This window comes from Carettochelys insculpta, chromosome 11 (assembly GCF_033958435.1).
Source record: "Carettochelys insculpta isolate YL-2023 chromosome 11, ASM3395843v1, whole genome shotgun sequence".
Classification (NCBI taxonomy): Eukaryota; Metazoa; Chordata; order Testudines; family Carettochelyidae; genus Carettochelys; species Carettochelys insculpta.
In genome coordinates this window covers 12,882,706-12,906,858 of record NC_134147.1, presented here as the reverse complement: position 1 = coordinate 12,906,858, position 24,153 = coordinate 12,882,706, and the positions used below count along the sequence as shown (strand labels likewise).

General features: G+C 45.1%; 1 protein-coding gene across 1 annotated transcript in view; it reads right to left on the bottom strand.

The window, feature by feature from the left end:
* CFAP92 (cilia and flagella associated protein 92 (putative)) overlaps window positions 1-24,153 on the bottom strand; it is a 135,382-nt gene that overhangs the window by 16,741 nt on the left and 94,488 nt on the right. The window contains exons 11-12 of the mRNA XM_075005903.1: window positions 22,166-22,360; window positions 7,064-7,361 (exon numbers count right to left, since the gene is read on the bottom strand). Of these exons, the coding sequence (XP_074862004.1) occupies window positions 7,064-7,361; window positions 22,166-22,360 (493 nt within the window). The remainder of the gene's footprint in view (window positions 1-7,063; window positions 7,362-22,165; window positions 22,361-24,153) is intronic.

Sequence of the window (24,153 nt, the reverse complement as noted above, 5' to 3'; positions counted from 1 at the left end):
ATTTGGACAGATGATTAAGAAACAATATAAATATGTTGCTTTAACATACGGGGTGCAATCAGGAAGGCCAAAGCGTAGTTGGAGTTGCAGCTAGCAAGGAATGTGAAAGGTAACAAGAAAGGTTTCTGCAGGCATGTAAACACTAAGGTGGTGGGCAGGGAAGGTGTGAGACTGTTATTGAATGGGGAAGGTAACCTAGTGGCAGATGATGTGGAAAAAGCTGAAATACTCAATGCTTTTTTTTCCCCTCTGTTTTAATAGACACAAGGTCAGCTACCCAACTGGTATGTTCCCTCACAGTATTCTTGCCAGCAAGTTAAAGAAGTATGGATTGGCTAAATGAACTATAAGGTGGCTAGAAAGCTGGTTAGACTGTTGGGCTCAATGGGTTATGATCAACAGTTCGATGTTGGGTTGGTGATCAAGTGGAGTCCCCCGAGGGTCAGTCCTGGTGCCAGTTTTGTTCAACATCGTCATCAATGACCTCAATGAATTGATGGATTGCACCCTCAGCAAGTCCGTGTATGATGCTAAGCTAGCGGGTGAGGTGGATACACTGGAGAGTAGGAATAAGATCCAGAGTGACCTAAAGAAACTGGAAGATTGGGTCAAGAGAAATCTGGTGAGGTTTAAGAAGGAGAAACGCAGCCCTGCACTCAGGACATCAGAATCTCAAACGCTGCTGCAGGTGGGGAACCAACTGTTCTGCAAAAAAGGACATAAGCATTACAGTGAATGAGAAGCTGAAAATGAGTCAACAATGTGCCCCTGTAGCTGAGAAAGCTAACAGCATACTGAGGCGCATTAGTAGGCGCTTTGCCAGCAGATCTAGGAAAGTGATTATTCCCCTTTATGCTACACTGGTGAGGCCACATCTGGAATATTGTGTCCAATTTTGGTCATCACCCCCATTACAGAAAGGAGGGGGCCGCATTGCAGAGAGTCCAGCAGAGGCACAAAAATGAGTGGAGGGCTGGAGCACATGACTTATTGAGGTGACATTGTGATTTAGGCTTATTTAGTCTCCACAAGAATGGGGAGGAGGGATTTGATAGCAGCTTTCAAATACCTTAAGGGAAATTGTAAAGAGGATGGAGAGAGGCTGTTTTCAGTGGTGACAGATGACTGAAGGAGGAGCAATGGTCTCAAGTTGCAGTGGGAGAGGTCTAGGCTGGATATTAGGAATAACTATTTCACTGAAGCTCTGGAATAGGTTACCTAGAAAGGTGACATAATCTCCATCCCCATAAGTTTTTTAAGTCCTGGCTTGACAAAGCCCTGACAGAGATGGTTTAGCTGGGATTGGCATTGCCTTGAGCGGGGGGCGGGGGTTAGACTTGAAGCCCTCCTGAAGTCTCTTACAACCATCGTATGATTCTAAGACAGACTACTGAGATAGATGGGCCTTAGCTCTGACCCAGTTTGGCTATTCTTACATTACATGACGTTTAACCCTTAAAATAATTGTAAGTGCTTCCAGATATGCCAACAGGGCTTCCCCCATTGGTCAAAGCCCCAAAAGAAGGCACCTTAATAGAGCTTGAGGTGGCATTCTCTTTTCTGATGATTGGAGTCTAGGGTGCTAGTCAGGTCCTGGCATTTCCTCAGCAGTAGGTACCCGCAATACAGGACATCCTACAAATGGGTTCTAAGTGATGCTGCTCTGGAGTGATTCTGCCTGGTCATGTATGTATATATAACGACACGAGAATTTAAACCCACTAGCACATTATTTTATTGCTAAAAATCTCCCACAACACAAGCAAGAGGTTTCCTGCCTCACATCGCTTTGCAACCAGTCCTACTGGCACAGTATAAATATACCACTCATGCCCTTTTCATTTATTTGAGATTGTCATATTGAGACCCTTTGTGGCCTCTGAGGAAATACTGTGACTTTCACATGCTAGTATAAATGAACTCAGATTGTGTTTACGTGACTCACCATCCTGTGTTGACTTAGAAAGCAATCCTAGTATGTTATAAATACTTAGCTGCACAATGTTTGTTTTGTCAGAAAGGTTGAAAGTTGACATTAGCCTACCAACAAAAAAGGAACATTCTTGTTTTTCTAGAGAAGGCCTTTCTGTCAGACTTCTCCACTGCAGACTCAAAAACTATAAATTGGGAATACATTATGTACTTCTACAGGGAAAGTTGCATATTTTACACAGATAATAAAAACAACAAGAAGTTCTGTGGCACTTTATAGATTAACAGATTTATTGGATTTATTAGCTTTTGTGGGCAAAGACGCACATCATCAGATGCATGGAGTTGAAAGTCCAGAAGCTGGTATAAATATACAGGCACATGAAATGAAGGGAGTACCAGTCAAGAGGAAGGCCAGAGTTAACAAGGTTAATTCAGTCAGGGAGGATGTGGCCCACTTGCAGCAGTTGATGTGGAGGTGTGAACACCGAAAGAGGAGAAACTGCTTTGGTAGTTGGCCAGTCGTTCCCAGTCTTCGTTCAGTCCTAAACTGCTGCTATCGAATTTGCAAATGAATTGTAGCTCTGCAGTTTCTCTTTGTAGTGTATTTTTGAATTTTTTTGTTGTTGCAGCTCTCATCCCTAGTACCCCTCCTCTGCCTGTGCTACATTGATGACATCTTCATCAGCTGGACTCATGGGAAGGAGCTCTTGAAAAATTCCAGTGACAGAGATAAAAAAACTAGCTCCTTATTTCATTTGCACAGAGCACTAAGTGCTAAGCTCCCTGATCCTTCCGTAGGTCTGTCCACTCAGCTTTTGGGAGAATGACTCCCAGCCCAGCTAGAAAAGGCTTACGTTATCTCAACCCAGGCTCTGCCCCAAGTCCTGCAACCTCCATTTTTAGCACAATTTTGTCTACCCAGGCTGGGAGGGATGCTCTCCCCTGCAGAGTAGACAAACCCAGTGATGTTAGAGCAGCATGTAACAAGGATAATTATGAGACTGCTTCCTTCCTAGCTTCACACAACTGTCCTTTTATCAACAACAGACTCCATGTGAACAAGTTTAAAGCATCCAACTTATTGTAACTTCATCAGCAGGAGTGCTCACAAAGCAGGGTAGCATGAAATAGGACTGGAACGTTACACACATGCCAGGAAAAACTTTTAATATTGAAACACACACAGGAAATACATATTCAAAAGAAACGTGCAATGAATGTTTATTAGTCCTCAAATAAATAATGTGCTTTTAATAACATGATCTCAGAATCTCAGATCTGCCAGGAAACCTTCTCTAGCTTACATCAAAGGTAGTTAGGAACATTCTTAGGCCCAGTCAACATTACAGAGCCAGGTCAATATAAGCTCCCTTGTTTTGACCTGGCTATGGAAGTGTCTTCACTTAAATTTGGCTCCTCTTGACTAAGTGCCTCTCTAAATCAAGTTAGTAACACCACCTCACCAAGCAATGCAGAGCAATGGTCAACATGATTAGGTGAACAGCGTGTCAGTGACAAAAACGGTTACTCCCCTTTGTGACGGTTGTTGTTCAAGAGGAGTTGCTCACATCTCTTCCAGTTAGGTGTGCACGTGCTGTGTTCATGACTGTGGATCCTCCTGGAGTGGTGCCAGTGTGGAACCCTGCCAACCTGACAGACCCTTCTTGATGGCTCTCTGACAGTGGGGAAGAATAGAATAGAGCAACACTTCTTGAAGAACAAGTGTTACAAAGGTAAGTAACTGTTTTTCTTCTTTGACTGTTCATATTTATTCAACTTCGGTGATTCACAAGCCATACCCAAGAGGAGGGGTCAGAGTCAATGTGAAAGACACAGGCATGGTGGCCCCAAAGGCGGCATCCCCTCTAGACTGCTGCACAATAGCATAGTTCGATGTGAAAGTGTACTGAGGACCATGTCGCAGCTTGACAGATTTCCCGGAGAGGAACATGAAACAGGAAGGCAGTGGAAGAGGCCTGAGCTCACATCGAATGCACTACAACAGGTGGCAACCTTGGTGAGATTGTAGCACACTCATCTAAAGGACATGATCTAGACACACAGAGGGAAGGGGTGAGCCCAGCCACACGCCTGACAGCAAGGGTCAAAAGGAGAAATTGTCCCTGGGGCAGCTCTTCAAGGACGGCTGGAATCTCCTGGCTCCTTTGAACTGCTGCATGGACAGTTCACCAGCTCTAGAGGGTGTTGTACCTCTATGCCAGCATGGGAGGAGGCCTGAGGGTGACTGCCCTCAGCCCTCCCCTTCCCACCCTCATCCCCACCCATTCTGGGGGCTTGGATCTGAGTCTCCTCTCACCTTGCCCTGTCAGCCCCACTGCCCTCCCTGCCACCAAAATCTAAAATGACACCCCTGAGCCCCAGCTTGTCCAGAGTTTCTCTGTGAGCCACCTGGGCATCCACCTGGCAAAACAAGCAGCCCTACAGGAGGCAATCATCTAGGGAGGAGTAGATGTGAATGCCATTGTGTCAAAGGAATGCTGCCATTACTGCTATACATTTAGTAAAAACTCTGGAGGGCTGTGGAAAACCCAAAGGGAAGGGCCATTGAATTGGAGGTACAGGTGCCCCACAGTAAAGCGGAGTAGTGCCGATAAGAAGGCTGGACTGCAACATGAACAACTGTGCCCTTTAAGTCAAGAGTGGCGTGCCAGTCCCTCAGATTCAGGGAGGGAATGATGGTGCCCTGAGAGACCATATGGAACTTTGGGAAACAATAAATGTGTTGAGTTCTCTGAGGTCCAGTATAGGCCTAAGGCCCCCTTTTTGCCTTTGGGACTAGGAATTAACAGGAGTAGAACCCCCAGCCCCTGTACTGAGGGGGGATCTCTTCCACCACCCCTAGGTCCAGGAGTGACCAAACCTACTTAAGGTCATGACAGGGGTCCTTGAAAAGGGACAAGTTGGGGGGGGAGTGAGGGGAGAACAGAAGGGAATGACATATCCCAGTGCAACCATTTGGAGGCCTGTTAAGAAATGGGAACGGATGATTCAGCGGTACTCATACTCTAACCTTGGGCACACTATCAAAACAAATGCTTTTGCCCAGAGAATGCTTGGACTAGCTCTGCTTGGTCCCAGACTGTGGGCAAGAGAGTTTGTGGCAAGCAATAGCAGGACTGACGGTGACAAAAATAAGGATACCTCAAGACAGGAAGGGCCATGGCAGGGCCCGTGGCTGAAAGAACTTCTGTTACATAGCCAGTATGTGCCTTCCTGGGGACTTCAACATATTATTAGAGTCCTTTAAACTGTGGAGATGGGAGTTGGTCTGCTCTGTGAATAGCTCAGCCTGTTGAAGGAAAGGTCCTGGATCATTTGCTAGATCTCAGGCGGGAGACAGGAAGGCTGTAACTAGGCTACATGGTGCATGGAAATGCCCAAAGCAAGAACCCTGGCAACAGCCTCCCCCTGAATCCAGGGAAACTAGGACAGGTATGAGACACTGCTTTACCATCCTGAAGGATTGCACAAAACTCCTCCCACAAATCCTCAGGCAACAGGTCTTTGAACTTTAGGAGGGAAGCCCAGGATCTGTAATTATAGTGGCTCAAGATGACCAACTGGTTAGACAGCCTGATTAACAGGTCCCCTGTAGAGTAGATTTCCCTACCAAACAAATCTAAATGCTTATCATGCTTAGATTTGGGTGTTGGCCCTTTTGCTACTTCTCATTAACAGCCTACACTGCCAGCGAGCAAGGAGGAGGGTAGGAGGGTGGTGGCAGGCTTCATCAAGCTGGGACCAGGAACATTGATCAGACTGTCATGGGGAGCAGGACCAACGAGGCAAATGAGACCAGTGAGGAAAGCAAAACTGATGTGGAGAATGGAACCAATGTTGAAAACGGGACCAGTGCCAGGAACTAGAAGAGCAGGATCGGTGTGCCACACAAGACCCAGGCTGAGAGCAGGACCTATATGTCAAGAAGGACTGGTGCCAACACAGGGACTGGTGAGCTACAGGAGATCAGTGCTGAGATCAGAACCAATGCACCAAATGAGACAGGTGCTGAGATCAGGACTGATGCGCCAAGCAGGATCAAAGTGAAGACCGAGACCAGCGAAGAGACCTGTGTGCCAAGCAAGATTAGCAGGGTAATCAGGGCCTGCGAGCTGAGCAGGAATAGTGCTGAGGAGCGTCCATGCATTCTGGAGAATGGGGCCAAGATCGTTGACCATCAGGACTGGTATGTCAGGTACAAGAGTCTGAGTGGAAGGAGTACCGGGAACAGCATTGTCCTTAAGTGACACAGTACCAAGCGTCTGTGCAGAAGGCACCGTTGACAGTCCAGACACTGAGTTGCAACCACCTGCCATGGAAGCCCTCCACTGGGAGCAGGTTCCATGAGTGTGACTGGTGCCACGAGTCAGTCAGCAGCAGTCCTGTGAATGGCTGTGACAGGACCCCAAGTGGACAGGCACTTGTGGCAGAACAGGCAAGCTCATCAAAGCAGCCTTCCCCTGGAGATGTGTTAAGAGACAGATGCCACAGTCCGTACCGGTGACTGGATCTTTTCAATAAGTGCCCACACAGCCTGGTATGTGTCTAGCATGGAAGAAGGGCTCACCAGGTCTCCATACTGTCCAGCATGGAGGAAGACACCATGTCTCCTCTTGGAAAGTCAAGGAGAATTAGGCTCAGTGCGTGGGATGCGGAGGCATTGGCGTCATGGGCCCTGGAACTTTTGGGTGCCACCTATAGTATTTGCACTGAGGTCAATGGTACGACTTTGCTGTCTTTGGTGCCCATGCCAGGAAGTGATAGGAATAAGAAGATTTCAAATTTCAGCTGATAGGAATAAGGGGATTTCGAAGTCAGTGGGGTCCTTTTGAAAAGGACCCCCATGTAGCCGAGCTGTGCGCGATTGAAACGCGGCACTTTTGAAGAGCCACGGCCGGCAGCGTGCTAACAAGGTGCTGAAAATTCATTTCTGCACCTCAGTAGTATCCTCCAATTTGGCCACTAGCATGACCCATTCGAAGTTTTAGCCAAGTGTGGCCACATCCTAAGAGTGTAGTTCCACAGGAGGCCTGGAGAATTAAGGTGATCTTAATTATGACTATTAGGACTGCTTCAAGTACCATAGCTCTCATCACACACAACTCACCTGGATGTAATCTTTGTAATGCTGCATTGTATTTTCCATTGCCTTTTTCCACTGAATGTAATTTTTATTGTGGTTATCCAGTAAAGGATGCTTTGCTCCTTGTTTTATGCTAACCATAGTTGATTTTTGCAAAGCATGTGAGGAGAAAGAGGGCCAGGGAAGTGTTTGAATAAACAAGTCCTCCTTAGTTAAGGGAATCCCAAACTCCTGACTCAAGACTGTGATCATTTCTGCAGAGGGCAACAGATCTCTCTGAAAGACATCCTTTAACTTCTTACTGTGGCAGAGATAATCAAGCCTACAACACAAGCAGACAGAAAACTTCAGTAGATTATCACAAAATATACAAAGCTTTATTTTGAACACATAAAAGCATTAATATATTGTTCATGAAAAGCTACATACAGTTTTATCTTATCTTCTTGTTAAATGAATAGAGCACATCACATCACTCACATTAGCGTTTAGCATGACCCACCTGTAAAAGGCTACATGCTAAGAAGTTAACAAAAGCTACTGAAAATATGCTAGAAGAGGTCCTGAGGACCAGACTGAGCAGTGATTTACATGGTAGATGTTGACTGTAATTTAGGTGTTAACAATGAAGCAGTATAAATTCCACTGACCATGCATTCAGTAAAGCACACACCCCTCACAGGATTGGTATACAACCCACATTCATTTGAGCACCCACTGAAAGCTAACTTGGTGCCATCTTTAACACCCATTTTCTGGCAACCCATGCATAACTCCACTGTTCATGTCATTGCTGATTTTATCCCAGAGAGCTTCATGGAAATTGCATCTGCTTACTGAGTTTGGCTTTTGATTTCTAGAATTACCCTCCAAAATGTGTAACTACAAAATATCTGAGCACTACTACTACTGCCACTACACACACACACACACACACACACACACCCCCCAGGGATCCTCAGTCTCTCTAGTGAGGAACAGCGGGCCTTAAAATTACTTAAACAAAGCAGCTGAAGATTGGCCTAGCAAGCCACTCACTCCATGTGAACAGCTCCCCTCCATGCCTCCAGAAATAGATTCCAGAGCTTGGTACAGACAAGGAAGTGGAGAGCAGAAGTGAAGCACATTATGCCCTCTGGTACCCTTGGCTAGAGGAACATGCCCTTCTGCTCTTAAGCCTTGTCTGCAAAAAGTTGCACTGGTTAATTGAAACAGGTTTCCAGCCTGATTGAATTAAACCCCTATGTTGGGTTCAGTTTACCCTAAGACCAAAGACCTTTCCAAATTAAGCTAACTTCACATCAGTTTCAGGCATGGTGCACAAAAGGGTTTCCACCAGTTTAACTATATCAGTTTAAAAAAACATTGGAGCAGAGGAAAACATATACATCATATTGAAAGATGCAGCTTGTCTACACAGGGTCCTTTTTGAAAGGACTCCACACACTTTGAAATCCCCTTATTTCTATTTGGTTATAGGAATAAGGGGATTTCGAAGTGTGCGGGGTCCTTTTGAAAAGGACCATGGGTAGACAAGACGCGCAATCAAAAGTGGCACTTTCCAAGTGACGTGGCCACCACTATACTAATGAGGTGCTGCCTTATCAGCATCTTTCAATTAGCTTCGTTATCATGCTGCTTTCGAAGTTCTGGGCATAGTGCAGACACAGCTAATAAGAATTATTTTTAAAAATTACTAAGCTTCTCAAAACTAGAAAGAGAGTTGCTCATTCTTTTGTCCATATGCTTGACTGGGGACAGAGGCAGAGGGTGGAGTTAAGTTATCCTTTTAGCATGATGAATATTTTCACACACAAAAATTCAGAATTTTAAAACCATTGCAATATGTATATTTTTAATATAATTTCTTAAGAAAAATATTTAAAAACTAGTTGATAACATTTAATGAGACAAACTACATCTGCTTTAATGCCTCAAATGCTTTGCAAGAGACTCTTTTTTTTATACTGATGTTTCAAAACATTTTGTGAAACAGAGTTAACAAATATGTCCATCTTATGTGCTGAGAAGCAGAATAATGACATGGGACACTGAACTACTCGCTGACTTGATCACAACATAACAGAACCCCAAATTGTATAAACATCATTCTTATGGAGGATGAGTTATACAAATGATGTTCTTGGTGCCGAAGTTATTTTGCTGCCAAACCTAACTTCAATCAACATTCACATGCTTACGCAAGTTTTACCAAGAAATTTGGTGACAAAGAAAAACATTCAGGTCTCCCAAAAATCAGGTCCCTTACACCTCTGTTATCATCTGTTATGTAAATTGTCAATGACCAATTAATACATTGATTTATGTGCCATATCTACTGCCATTTTAAGATTTTCAATTTTATAACTGCTTCAGTCAGTTCATGAAATAGAGGTTCTACCACACATGGCACCTACATGTGTCTCCAGACTTTATTTGTATTCTTCTGAGGTGCTCTCTTTAAGTATATGACAGTGAATGCTACAGATGATATTGGCTTTCCTGCAGTTCACTTTGCACCACTGTAAAAATGACAGCTGCATTTAAAGCCACTCTGACCACCATTTTTCATACTGACAGAACTTTAAGCCACTGATTTCCACTTAACGACCCTCAGCAACAGCTGTCAAAAGCACTACAGACCTGCTGGTCCATAAACCTGAGATAATTTTTCCCACTGAAGACAGACCATAAAAAAGTTACTCCAAGAACAAACTATCAGTACCTATTATCAGCATTTTTTTCATCATATGCAGAGTTGTGTTATTCCCTGGCCAAATGGTAGTGGCTTCATGGGGTTTGTCCTCTTGCACTCTGCTGGCAAGCTTTGTTAGAGGAGATGAAATCTTTTTAATGGCACTAAAGTGATACTTAGCTCTCATGCATGTAATTTCAATGGGAGTTCTCATTAGATTCCTTTCCAAACCTATTGCTTTACCGCTGAAAACATGTACAGATGTAACAAATGACTTCACATATAAAGACAGTCTTCATGGAGAGAGGATGCAGCATCTTCAAAAACTCAGCTACAAACCCTTTACCCCTTAAGCTAAACTCCATTTACTGTTAATAAATAACAGGCTCTTAAAACCTCACTTGAGCCAGCAAGTAGAGCAGCAGTTCTCAAAGTATGGGTCATGACCTCAAATGGGTTTGTGCCATCAACAAATTGGACCTGTAACCCCATGAACCAAATTTGTCTTGCAAGATGAGGTCTGCCTCCCAAAAGTCACCATTTTGTAGACAAAAAATTATGGCCGCCTCACAGCATGACCTCATGCACAGCACGCACATGGAGTGGGGCTGTGTGGTGGTTCCCATTTTGTAAAATGTTGCCCTGCTGGTATGGTGTTTGTGAAGCTGGTCTGTACACCACTGTGAAAATGCTCTTCTACCATTTGCACCATCTGGCTGTGGAACCATCCAGCTGAGATACTGGAATTCAGAACATCCTTATCTGTGTACAGCAGTGGTTCTCAACAAGGGGTTTGTTTACCCTGGAGGTGTGCAGAGCTCTTCCAGAGGGGACAGTAACTCAGTGTTTCTCAATCTTTTTATGAATTAAAAAATTGGACTTATTTTATGTTCATCTTTTTTTTTATTTATCCTTTCTCCACAGTCATAAGTACAATGAAAAGTTTATTCCCTATAGGCAATTTCTTACAACCAACCAGTTAAAATTAAGTTGTTTAAACAAAGGTGTTGCAATGGTAGAAAAAATGTGTATGTCTGAAAATTGTAGGTACTAGGGGGACTTACAATTTTTTTAAAAAGGGGGTACTTTATAAAAAAAAAAGTTGAGAAACACTGGTATACAGCAGCCTTATCAACAAAGCATCCTTTCTGGCAGGAACCTGTGCTAACCTTTTCTGACACACTAGAAGAGTAAGTCGAATTTAAGGGGCAAAGTTCAATTTTATAAACTATCTTCAACAGGTCAGTTTTGAAGGACTCTGAGGTTGACTTTTGTAAGGCTAGTTTCCCTCCACAGTAACTCAAGGCCAAGTTTGCAAAATTGAACAATACAAGTAGAGACAGTAGTGTTATTAAAATCAATTTTATTAGCTTTTAAACTGTCCCACTTCGCCATTAGAGGGGTCTTATTCATACACTGCTCCACCCCCGCTACTCTCCAGATGAGCCGGAAGTAGGTGACAGGAAGCTGTAGTCATAGTCATAGTCGTAGTCAGCCTGGGAATTTTGATTAGATTTCCTTTCTTTTCTGGCCAGCATGGTGAGCAGATGTGTGGATCACATCTCTGCAGTACGCCTAGCACAGCTTGTAGCCAGGAGTTCCCAGGATCGCAAACGGGGAGCATGGAGCCATCAGGAAATCTTGCACTTCATTTCAGTGGGGGCGGGGGAAGAAGCTATTTTCCAGTAGCTCAAATCCAGCACGAGGAATGCTGATATTTATGCAAAAATTTCACGAGATATGATGGCGAAAGGGTGTAGCAAGGACATTCAGCAGCGCCACTTGGAGATCAAGGAGTTGAGGCAGAGCTCAGGCAGAGCGACCAGAAATGCCAGACAGCAAACTGTCATTCTGGAGCATCTCCCTAGAAATACTGATAGTACGGTGAGCGTCATGCTATTCTGGGGGGCAGATGCAACCTCTTGCCCCAAAAGTCACATCAGCACCTGTGGTCATGGAGAGAACGCCCAAGTGCATTCTGATGAGGAAGGGGCAGATGACAGCAGGGTCCATTCCAGCATAGAATTAGACCCTGAAAGCCAGGAGCTGTTTATTGAGCTGGAGCCAGTGAATCCTGTCCCCTTAACTCAGGAGACTTTAGAGGCCCCTCCTCCCTCCCCCCCCCCCACGCCTTTTCAGGGATGGCAGGTGATGAGCAGGGTCATGTGCGCACCTCCAGTAACTTTTAATGATTTTTTTAATCTCATGGATCAGCCTCTTTAGAATTTAAAATCCAGGCACTGTTTTCAGTAACAAGCTGTCCAGGAAGATCCCCCTGTAGTAATGAGAGGGTCTGATGATCAGGCGGGGTATAAGGCCTAAGGCCTGAACAGCATAGGGTTAACTACGTGAACATAAAGCAAAAAGGTAAACTGTGAGCTAGGCAGGTCCAGCTCACAGGAATGTGGCAAGACACAGGGCTGCTCATAAAGCACATGCCTAGCACCAAGCACGGGCCACATATATGTAAACATTCCATGAAGGTAGCAGAACTTCTTGCTTGGTACCAATACACTGCCCATAGATAACAGGGACATATCGACCCAGGTTCAGCACAGGATTGGGATGACAACATGATGGATAGTGTTGTTTTGATCCAACCGTGTATAAGGTAATGAGAGGCATCTAGTTACATCGGGGTTTCAACCTAATACGTTTGGGGGTTGCACCTGGATACTTTATTTGTTTGTAACCATGTATAAAAGAGTAACTCAGAGAGGCAGTGTCATCTGGCCGGGGGAAAGTGGAGGCTCCTTGAGGCCCAATTATGCTGAGTCCATTGTCACACATGCATGGGTACTAGCGTAAACTGTTGACGTCTGATCTAGATGCCCAGGTGCTAGAGACCGTACATTGTTTGACAATAAACTTGGCTCCACTGCCTTTGTACCTTATCTGATCTTTGGTTATCAGGGGCTCTCAGAAGTCTGTGGTGTTGGCTGACTGTACAGAGCCAGCACAGCACTGAGAAAGAGCACACGGCCGAACAGTTATCAACACTGAAGGGAGCAGAACAGATACCGGAGCACTACACCAGTAATGGCATGTGACTGCACCCCCACTCCAGGGTGGCGTGCAATCGCACATGCAGTGCTCCAGCCACCCCCTGTAGGGCCAGCAGGCGATCGGACTCTCCTGTGGTTTACGTGCATGCCTCCAGTGACCTGAACTTGTGGAGCAGTCGCTTTGGAATTTAAAATCCAGGCATGCTTGAAGCAGCATATGCTCAACACAACCCCTACTGCCTTTCAAGATGGCATACTTCAAGAATGCTGTGATGCAGCCACCCATTCCCCCATGGACTGGTGTCCCTGGGTCACACCACTCCAACTCTACATGCTGCTCCACCCCATTCCTCTGCCCCAGCATTGCTTTAAGAAAGTTTTTTTCCCTCCCAGGAACCAAGGATAGTGTTGGGGGTAAAACTCTGCCACAGAAAAGCTGAAATTGTTCTGCTTGGAATCATGCATTCCTCACTCCTTAGAGTAACCAGAATGACCATGCAGTTGCAATATGCTCTTCTGGAGACAGGCAGCCATTATCTTTCTCACTATGGTCATTGTTCTGAGTAAAGATAAAAATGTTGCTATTGCTAATTACATGAATATTTCTCAATTTGTTTTATCAGCAAATGACCCTAGACAAAGACAAAGAGGGCCCAGTTCAGCAGATCAGAGACTGCCTACAATGTAGAGGAAGAAGAAGAGCTGGAGTGTATTGTCGGAGTACTATATACAAGTAGTTACAAAAGAGAAAAGTGAACTTTGTGACTGGAGAAAGAAAATGATGGACTCTCAGGAATGAATGCATGAATCAATCATGTCCTTTATGGGCAGGCACACAGAATTAATTAATTCACTGATAGGGAAATCACAGTCAGTGAACTCTGCAATAATTGAGGCTGTGCTTCATAAAAAGTCAGAGATCCATGAACCCTCACCCCCACAAATTCCCCATTACATGTTGTCTCCTACCCCCCATCCATACACATTACCTTCCCCTTTTAGAGGCACAGCATCCCCAGGCGACTCAACATACCACCAACACATGGCACTCTTAGAGCATTCATTCTCCTACCCTGGACAGAACACTGCATCCCCAAGTCACTCCAGGCACCATCACTTGAGACCTCCCTCAACCCAGTACCCTGCTCCTGGCTCTGCATCCCCCATACAATCTTCCATACCTCATCCCTCCACACATTTGACATCCTCCTCTTGTTGGGGACCCAGAACCACAGGGGGAAGGCCAGAGAGAACCCTGCCTCATAGCCCCAAAAAATCAACATCCACCAGAAGGCTAACAACTATAATCTTATTATCCTTTTATTTCCCTCTACACGGCACTCTTCTATTAGTGCCCCAAGAATAAAAACATTCCTTATTGTTAAAAGAGTTTCATTTATTGGCTAACATGCTATGGGTTTGGGTCGGTGGTGATGGTTGTCTTGCAGTTCATGGCACGATTTATCAAGGGCAAGGAAACAACATGGCTGGGGAGATGCCACTTAATGCCTGTTACATTCATTCACAAACATGGTTTTCAACGGATCCCTGATTTTCAGCCCCTCTTTCTGAGCTTTCCTGTTTTCCCTTGGGGTAAGCTGCTGACAATTTCTTTCCAGGATCTCTGGCTCAGCTGCCCTCACAGGCATGAAACGTTCCCCCACTTCACTGTGCGAGTGTTATAAAGAATACAGCAGGGCCCAATGACAAGGGCAGTGTTTTCTTCATTGAGGTCTAAGCAGGTCAGAAGGCACCTAACCTGGCTTTTAAATAGCCAAAGGCATATTCTACTGCCATTCTGCACCTGTTCAGCCTGTAGTTAAAGAGCTCCTTACTGGGGTCCAGGGTACCTGTATAAGGCTTCATGAGCCAATGGAACAAAGGGTAAGCAGGGTCACCCAAAACCACCATGGGCATTTCTGCTCTGGGAGGAAAGCACCTCTCTGGAGCCTTCTAAACAAACCAGAATTCCTAAAGATTCATGCATCAGGCACCATTACCAACCACCCTACATTGATGGTGAAACCACCTTTGTGATCCACTAACTCCTATAACACCAGAGAAAAGTACCCCTTGCGGTTAATATACTCTAAGGCCTGGTGGTCTGGTGCCAGGATGAGGATGTGCATTCCATCTATGGCTCCACTGCAGTTAGGGAACCCAGGGCACCAGATCTGTCCACTACCTCCTGCACATTTCCCAGAGTCACTGTCTTCTGCAGGAGAAGCATGTTGATTGCCTTGGCTACCTGTATGACGACAGCCCCCACTGTAGATTTGCCCACTCCAAATTAGTTACCCCCTAACTGGTAGCTGTCTGGCACTGCAAATTTCCAAACAGTAATTGCTTCACATTTCTCAACTGTCAAATTAGGCCTCAGTCTGGTATTGCTGCACTTCAGGGCAGCAGACAGCAGTTCACACAGTTCCTTGAAAGTGGCTTTACGCATGCGAAAGTTTTAGACACTGCTGGCTGTCCCATGACTGCAACACGATGTGATCCCACCTGTCTGCAGTGGTTTCGCAGCTCCAGAATCTCTGCTTCTTACTATACTGGCTGAAACACTGCGGCTCTGCTCTCCAGAGATTCACATCCAACAATGCCCCCAGAAACAATAAGCTCATTCTGCATGGGCATTATATTCAGAAAATACTGCATCACAGTGTGGGAACTGAGCACAAACACTGAATCAAACTTTGAAGCATACTGGGATCCATGGTAGTGTCTGTAATGGTGGCTGGCAGAAGACAAAAGACAAGACAAAAACACATAAAAATGTCATTTTTTTCCAGCCAAAAAGGGGAGGTGAGGAAAATGCATCCTGGGATGACATCAGAAACCCAGAACCACTTGTGGCAACTTTTTTCCCAGAAGACACCAGCACAAAATCCCAAAATGCTACCACAGTCAGATTCAGGCAGACATGTGGGTACACACTAAATCAAATTTCTGAGCTGGTCAGGACACAACCTTGACTTTATGAAATCTAGTGTTTAGAATTTGACTTTATTCCCAAGTGTAGACATACCAAGATGGGAATCTGCAGAGGCCCTGTCTTCTTTTATGCCACCCTGTGCATGCTACTGACAATAAAGAACCACAATAAGTCACTGTCTCTGTGGTGCCCTAGTATCGCCACACTGGATCTTCCTAAATCTTGAACTCATTTACTTACCAGTGAATTCTCTTTTTGATTTGTGATAAGAGGCACAACTGATTCATTTTTACACAGATATCTGCTTCAGACTCTAGTGATACAGAACTGAACAGAAATAAGAGTGCAAGAAAGATGCTTGCAAATCTGATGAGACACTCTTGGAGTACAGCTTCAACATTGTGTTTGTCAAGAACAAATAAAGGTCAAATTGCAAGTGTTATCTAGTGAAAGCAGCATTCCTAATGTCCCTTCAAAAGGAACATACAGGGAAACCACCATTACCTTTCCAGCACCAAAAAGTGAAAGTTTTATACCAACACATGCAGTTTAAGAGAGCCATGTCCCTCCCTGACCACAATCAAAAGACATCATTTGAGGTGAGTTACTGCACTGTGTAGGCTAAGAACCCTCACACTATAGCAAAAAAGTTGATCTTGCTAGTTGCAAGTGGTACTGTGAAGATAATGCCTTGGGAAACCACGGTGAACTCCTCAAAACCACTTTCAAAAATACAGTGAAACAAAAATACAGTGAAACAAAAGATTGAGGCAACAACAGATCACGAAACACACTCTTGGAGGATCCACAAAACACAGATGTTCTTGTTCTTCCAGTTGTTATGAGCACTGAGGCTTTGTGAAATATACAAATGTATTTCTCAGAGACATTCTGTTCTATCTCCCTCTTCTCAGACATGCCCAAATTATACTCCCAGAGGTTGGTTCACTATCAAGAATGAACTTCCTGTTCTTTCAATGAACACTTTGAAACTGATGTGCTACTTGCAAGCACGTGTTTCTATAAAGCTGCATTTATCACACGTGTCCATCAAGTCTCAGCATCAATCTATACGGACGTCATACTGGAGATTAAATAAGCAATGTCTCAAAGGCTATGTCTACACTACGAAATAAAGTTGAAGTTTAGCCAACTTTTTACCACTAGATTTTATAAAGTCAAAGGTGAGTGTCCACAAATGTCCAGAAAGTCAACATAGCATGTCTCCATTGCCTTAGCTAGGTTCAACTACATCAGCAATGCATTCTGGGTACCTATCCCACAGTTCCGGCAGCCCCACTGCATTCTGGGTTTTTGTGCCAGGCTTTATGGGAAAAAATGCGCTGCAAGTGCTTCTGGGTGTCTCATGTCATTTCAAAGTGCAATGCCCTCCTGCCCTCCCGCCACTGGAAAAACAAACAGCCGGCCCAAGGAATTTCACGCTTCTATTTGGGATATTTTCCCAAAGCCTGGCTCATGCAGCTGCATGGTGCTAGTATGGATCCTGAACAGCTTACAGATATTGCAGTGTGTTATGGGCACTTCCCAAAGTATCGTGCAATATTTTATTAGACAAAGCCAGTGAGAAGATGAGCTGGATGAGGATGATCCTGAAGAACTGGATACCAGGAAGGCAGAGCTGCTGGCTGCCCTGGATGAATTGCTTGCGGTGGAATGCTGGTTCTGGAGATGTGAAACCAGTACACACTGGTGGGGCCACACCATTTTGGAGGTGTGGGATGATCAGTAGGAGGTCTGCAACTTCTGCATGCACAAGGCCACTTTCCTGGAACTTTGTGATTTGCTGTCTGCTGCCCTGAAGCACAGCGATACCAGAGTGAGACCTGCTTTGACAATTCTGAAGTGACTAGCAATCGCTCTGTGGAAGTTTGCAATGCCCAACAGCTACTGATCCACGGGAAATCAGTTCAGGGTGGGCAGATCTACACTGGGGAGTGTGGTGATCCAAGGCAACCAAGGTAACAAAGGCAACCTGTGCACATCTGATTCATAAGACTGTGATTCCGCGAAATGTATGGGACACAGTGGACAGCTTTGCTGTCATGTGGTTTCCTAACTGTGGTGGGCAATAGATGGAATGCACATGCCAATCCTGGCCCCAAGACCACTTGGCCTCAAAGTACATAAAACGTGAGAGTTACTTCACCATGGGGTTGCAGGCATTGGTGGATCACAAATGTCATTTCACCAACATCAATGTGGGATGGTTGGGAAAAGGTGCACAACACACATCTTTAGAAATTCAGGTCTGTACAGAAAGCTCCAGGATGGGACTTTCTTCCCAGACCAGAAAATCAAAATTGGTGATATGGAGATGCCCCCTTGGCTCACGAAGTCTTACTCAGGCACCCTGGACTGCCACAAGTGCAGAATGGCAGTGGTATATGCCTTTGGTCATTTAAAAGCCAGATTCAGGTGCCTTTTGACCTGTTTGGAGCTTTGCCAAGCCAACATGCCCCCATCCCACCATGGTTGCAGTGTGCTGTATTCTCCACAACATTTGCAAATCAAAGGGGAAAAATTTCATGCTAGCCTGGATTGCAGAGGCATATGCCCTGGGCACTGCTTATGTACAGCCGGACACAAGGGCATTCAGCAACACACATGCTGAAACAATGGCAATCACCGAGGCTTTGAAAAATAGCTTTGCAAATGAGCAGACAGCCGCATGAATCTGCTGCATTTAAACTACTGTGATACCACCCCATCCCCCACAACAATGTATGCTTGACCTTTATGAAAGTACCTCAAACTGCACCTCACCTCATGAGAACCAATAAACGACACCGGTTTTCACAAAAACATTCTTTTTATTTAGAGGGTGAGGGTTAAGAGGGAGGAAAAAGAAGGGAATCCTGCCGTCACATGCGGTGCAATAAGAGCCTATTGCAGTGTGGAGAAGTTGTGGAGGTGGACTGAGATATTGTCCTTGCCCTACTCCCTGTGTTTGACACCCCTGACAGGGGTGTATAAGGCAACATTGAGGGAAAGCTGGGCAATAGGGTAAGGAGTCCACATAAATGTGAGTTCTGTGGTGGGTGTCCCTCTGCAGTTCCAATATAGACTGCAGGATGTCAATTTGCTCCATAACAGCCATCAGGAGCTTTTCTGATTCCTTGTTCCTGCACTGGAACATGCTTTGTTGTCACTGCTGGGTCCACTTTCTGTCAGCAGTGGCTTTGGCTTGCTCCCTCTCTGCCTTTTCAAGAGGCTGCAGGATCAGGTCCTGTTTAGATGTTTTCCTGTGGCGCATAGCAGCAACCTTGTCTCCCCCACTCACACTACCTGTTGAAGACATTCAAGGTCAGAATTTAGATACAATTTTAAAATGTGACACAAAGCACTGACCCATACAATGAACGGGTCTCTGTTTGACAATCACTGCAACTTTTGTTTTCCAAGACCACGTTTTAATAATGTTATCCAGCCCATTTTATTGTGGACATAATAAAATCCTGGTGGCTTAAGGATGGCAGTGGGTTTGAAACAAAACCCTGTAAAACACAAAGCATGGAAAAAAAACTTTCCCGGTGGCTTATAGCAGGTGGGGGAGTCAGCCCTGTAAAGTGTGGGAAAAAACTCCCTCAGCAGCTGCTCACAAATCCTTTGCAGCTGTATGGCTGTGGGGGTAGCTTGGGACCCCTCTAACAGCATGGTGGAGGGCCAGAGGAGCCTACCAACTGCATGAAGTGGGGAGATGGACAGCCTGCCATCCATGTGGTGCAACAGGACAGTCCTGGGAAATTTAAATGGCCATAGAGCAGTGCGATAATGTTACAGGAACAAACTTTATGAAACTTGCCATGCTTCTTCTAGGTTGCCAAAAGATACATCAGCATCCCAAGAATAACAGAGAATGCAAAAGACAATATGTTATACTGCATGAGCACAGGGCTGGAAAACTTGCCAGAATGCTGTGTGGTGTCATGATGCCAGATTACTTACTGGCTGCCTGGCATGGCAAGGTGTGCTATTGTAGAAGCTGGAATAAATCAGACCTCCCCAAGAACCTCATGCGAAAAATAAGAGAGATCTCTAAAAAGAATAAGCACTCCATCCCCAAAAATATTAACAAGCTGTTCTAAGGGATATAGATCCACTGCATCTAACCTGCAAACTGCTTGCAGCAGCTTAAAAAATATGTTCAACAAAAGTAAACCTATACCCCAACCCAGACACAACCCACTTGTAGCAGTTTAAAAATTATACTCACCAGGTGCCGATGAAGGGACTGGCTGCAGGGTGAAGAGCTCCAGGCTGTAAGGATCAGCTTCCTCAGGCATCTGCTGAGTGGCAATGTCCTCCTCTTCATCAGCCTCTGCCTCCTCCTCACCCTCTGGGCTCTCACCAGAGACATGAAGACAGTCTCCTGAGGAGTCCATGCTACCTTTGAGAATGTGGTTGGGTGCCTCCCAACAATGGCATGAAGGTGCTCATAATAGTGGCATGTTTTGGGAGATGTCCCAGATCACCCATTGGCTTCTCTCACCTTACAATATCACTGCGTGAGTTCCTTGATTTTGACCCAGATTTTCTGAGCATCCCTGGCGTACCCTTTCTCCATCATGCCCTGGGAAATCTTCCTATAAATGTCTGCATTTCATTTGCAGTCTGCTCAGCACAGCTTCATCACCCCACACAGAAATGAGATTCAGGATCTCATTATGGCTCTATGCTGGGGTTCTTTAGTGAAGACTGAGAACTCAGATCAGAACTAGAACTCTGAAAACACATGATGGATAGATGCTATCTGAGCTGGTCAGAAAGAAATTGAATTCAAATTCCTGGGCTTCCTGTTAAGTATTTCCTGTGCACCTGGAAAGCAGCAAAGGTAAAAGCGTCCAGAACAGATACCACTGTTCAACCTGCTGCTTACAAACAGGGAGGAACTAATAGGGAAGGTAGAGGTGGGTGACAGCCTGGGAAGCAGTGATGATGAGATGGTAGACTTCAGGATCCTGACCAAAGGAAGGAAAGAGAGCAGTAAATTACACACCTTGGACTTCAGAAAAGCAGACTTTGACTCCTTCAGGAACCTGATGGGCAGAATCCCCTGGGATGCTGCCATGAAGGGAAAAGGAGTCCAGGAAAATTGGCGGTATTTTAAGGAAGCCCTATTGAAGGCGCAGAAAGAAACCGTCTCGATGCGCAGCAAGAGAAGTAAATATGGTAGGAGACCAGACTGGCTTACTGGGGAAATCCTTGGAAAACTTAGGCACAAAAAGGGAGCTTACAAAAAGTGGAAACTTGGACAGATGTCTAGGGAGGGATATAAATTTATAGCTTGAGAGTGTAGGGCAGTTATCAGAAAGGCAAAAGTGCAACTGGAATTGTGACTCGCGAGGAATGTGAAGGATAACAAGAAAAGTTTCTACAGGCATGTTACCAAGAAGAAGGTGATTGGAGAGGGCATGGGACCCCTACTGGATAAGGGAGGTAACCCAGCGACAGATGATGCAGGGAAAGCTGAAGTGCTTAATGCTTTCTTTGCCTCTGTCTTCACAGACAAAGACAGCTCCCGGACTAATGCGATAAGTGATGCATTGTGGGATGAAGGTGGACAGCCTTTGGTGGGGAAAGAACAGGTTAGGAGCTACCTAATAAGGCTAAATGTACACAAATCGATGAGCCCGGACCTAATTCATCCTTGGGTTCTCAGGGAGTTGGTGTATGTTGTTGACGAACCCTTGGCCGTTATCTCTGAAAAGTCGTGGGGATCGGGAGAGATCCCAGATGATTGGAAAAAGGCAAATGTAGTGCCCATCTTTAAATAAGAGAAGAGGGATGATCCAGGGAACTATAGGCCAGTCAGTCTTACATCAGTCCCTGAAAAATCATGGAGGGGCTCCTCAAGGAAGTCATTTTGAGGCACTTGGAGGAGGGGAGAGAGTGATCAGGAATAGTCAGCATGGATTCATGAAGGGCAAGTCTTGCCTGACCAATCTGATTAGTTTCTACGATGAGATAACTGGCTCTGTGGACAGGGAAAAATCAATGGATGTGATTTATCTTGACTTTAGCAAAGCTTTTGATATGGTCTCCCACAAAATTCTTGTCAGCAAGTTAATGGAATGTGGATTGGATAAATGGACGGTAAGATGGATAGAAAGCTGGCTTGAAGGTCAGGCCCAGCGGGTAGTGATCAATGGCTCTCTATCTCCTCTGCCCCTCACATAACAAGTGCCCAGGCAGGCAGGTAGGGACTGTTACTTATCTGCAAAGTACCTGTGATTTCGAAAATGGTTTGAGGCGTGGGAGTACATGGATGGCGATGAAGCTGGCATGCTAATCTCCAGAGGTGAAGCGCATCTCATTTACACTGCACGCCTGATCTCACATCTCAAACTCACTCACTGGCCTACTGACCTGTTTTTTTGGTAAAAGGCATAAATTATCATGACAAATATCCATGCTACTTGGGTAATGCTTCAATTTTCAGCTTCATGCTATGAATCCGTGAAGGGTCTCACCTGGACAAGGCTTGGAAACATGGCTGAGGAACCATATCCCTGACATAAAGCAGAGGTTGTCTTGCTATAGCAGTGAGGGGCTTGCACAGATGGATATGATACAGGATTGCTTCCAGGTCTGTATACAGGCGCTGATGGAAAGACAGCTGTGAGTTATATAATACATCCAACCTCCCATTTTCCGTTCTGTGAGCCCTGCAAGGAAGAACCACAAAAGTAATGTTACAAAACCAGACTTTCTGGCATGAATCCCACAGTGCTGCAGCACAATCCCTTGTGAACCTTTCTTGTCTTTGTTTTTGTACATCAAACCTGTTGCCTTTCTGAGATTTTATTACTCAGGGTTTTTAAAAGAACAGCAACTAAAATGTCCAAAAAACTCTGCCTTGAATTATTATTTTACGAACCTCATATTTAGTCATTCTATATAATACAGGAATATTACCCCACCTTTCAACTTGCACTAGTTACCATTAATCCTCATTCTCAGCATCAGCAAACAAGAAGCAAAACATAAGATTTTAGTGGACAGCAGAGAGGCCAAGGACTGAACAGACATGGGGACTGCACACTCAGAGACCTTACTTTGAGTTCAGGAGAAAATGTGACAAATTCAAAGGTCACATCAAAAATTCTTATTGCAAATTTCAAAATCAGAGGAAATATGAGAAATATGGATTGGGGCAGGACCAGGGCAGAGGGACTCCTCAGAGGGAGCCCAAACAAGCAGAAGGGCCTGCAGAGCACCACCAGGGCAATCACAGGCAGCTGGGCAGGAGATGGCTCAGGCTAAATGGGACCAGCTGACTCCAAGGTGGGCCTAATATGAGGCCTTTAAAAGCCCTTCACAGGGGGATGGGTGGGGAGAGAGTGTGAGAGGTGAGTGGAGAGACCAGACCAGACCAGACCAGACCAGACCAGACCAGACCAGACCAGACCAGACCAGACCAGACCAGACCAGACCAGACCAGACCAGACCAGACCAGACCAGACCAGACCAGACCAGACCAGAGGGAGAAAGCAGGTTAGAAAGGAGCAGAAGAAAGGAACTGGAACCGGAACACCAGAAACTACAGAGGGAGAGTGAGCAGCAGCAGCAGCAGCAGCAGCAGCAGATTGAGAGGGGGGCTTGTTACAACTGTGGCCTGGAGAAGGTACTGGGGGAATTGTCTGGGGAAGTGTCCCAGGGAGAAGAGCTGCTGCACCAAGGGTTAAGGGAGTCAGCCCTTCCCACTAGCAGTTGCATAGGGACCCTGGGCCAGAACCTGGCATGAGGGGGTGGCAGCTGGGTTCCCTCAGACCACTCCTCACCCCAGCAAGGGCAACTGGGCCCTTAAGTGGGTCTAGTGGACTGACTAGAGGCCAGAGGCCCAGGAATGAGACTGACTTTCTCACAGGACCCAGAAATATTTGTTTAGAATTATGCATTTTGAGATATTCTAGGTAATCTGCAATTTTGAAAATGGATGTTAGAAGAGCAGAGAGACAGAAATTATTGAAACATTTTAGTATCGGGGTCATTACCTCAACACACAGAAGTAACTCTCAGATTTTATGTGAAATATCTTTGAATAATGTTTAGCATCAAAAAGTAAATGATCTCTTGAGTTTTCCTTTAGAAAGAGCCAAAATTCTATAATCTACAGGGAAAGAACAGTTTGGCAAGTTTGCTGTTGTGACTTTAGTTTCCAGTTAAATCAATCTACCACATCCCACGCATACTAAATTCCCCTGGAAAAGATTTGCAATGCATTTAAAATCTTGTATTTTAAGAGAGCTGCTGTCAATACTAATGCTTTTACAAGTAGTTTATCTTGTAAAGAATGAAGCACAGACTACTCTTTAAAAAGTCCATAAGAAGTGATGACCTTATTAAAACGTTAGTTACCATTTCTGTTAATACTGAATTAAGAATTTCAGTGTGAAGGATAAGTGTACAGTGTAAAACTTCAAGCCCTGGACACTGAAATCTTTCTTGGAACACCCCT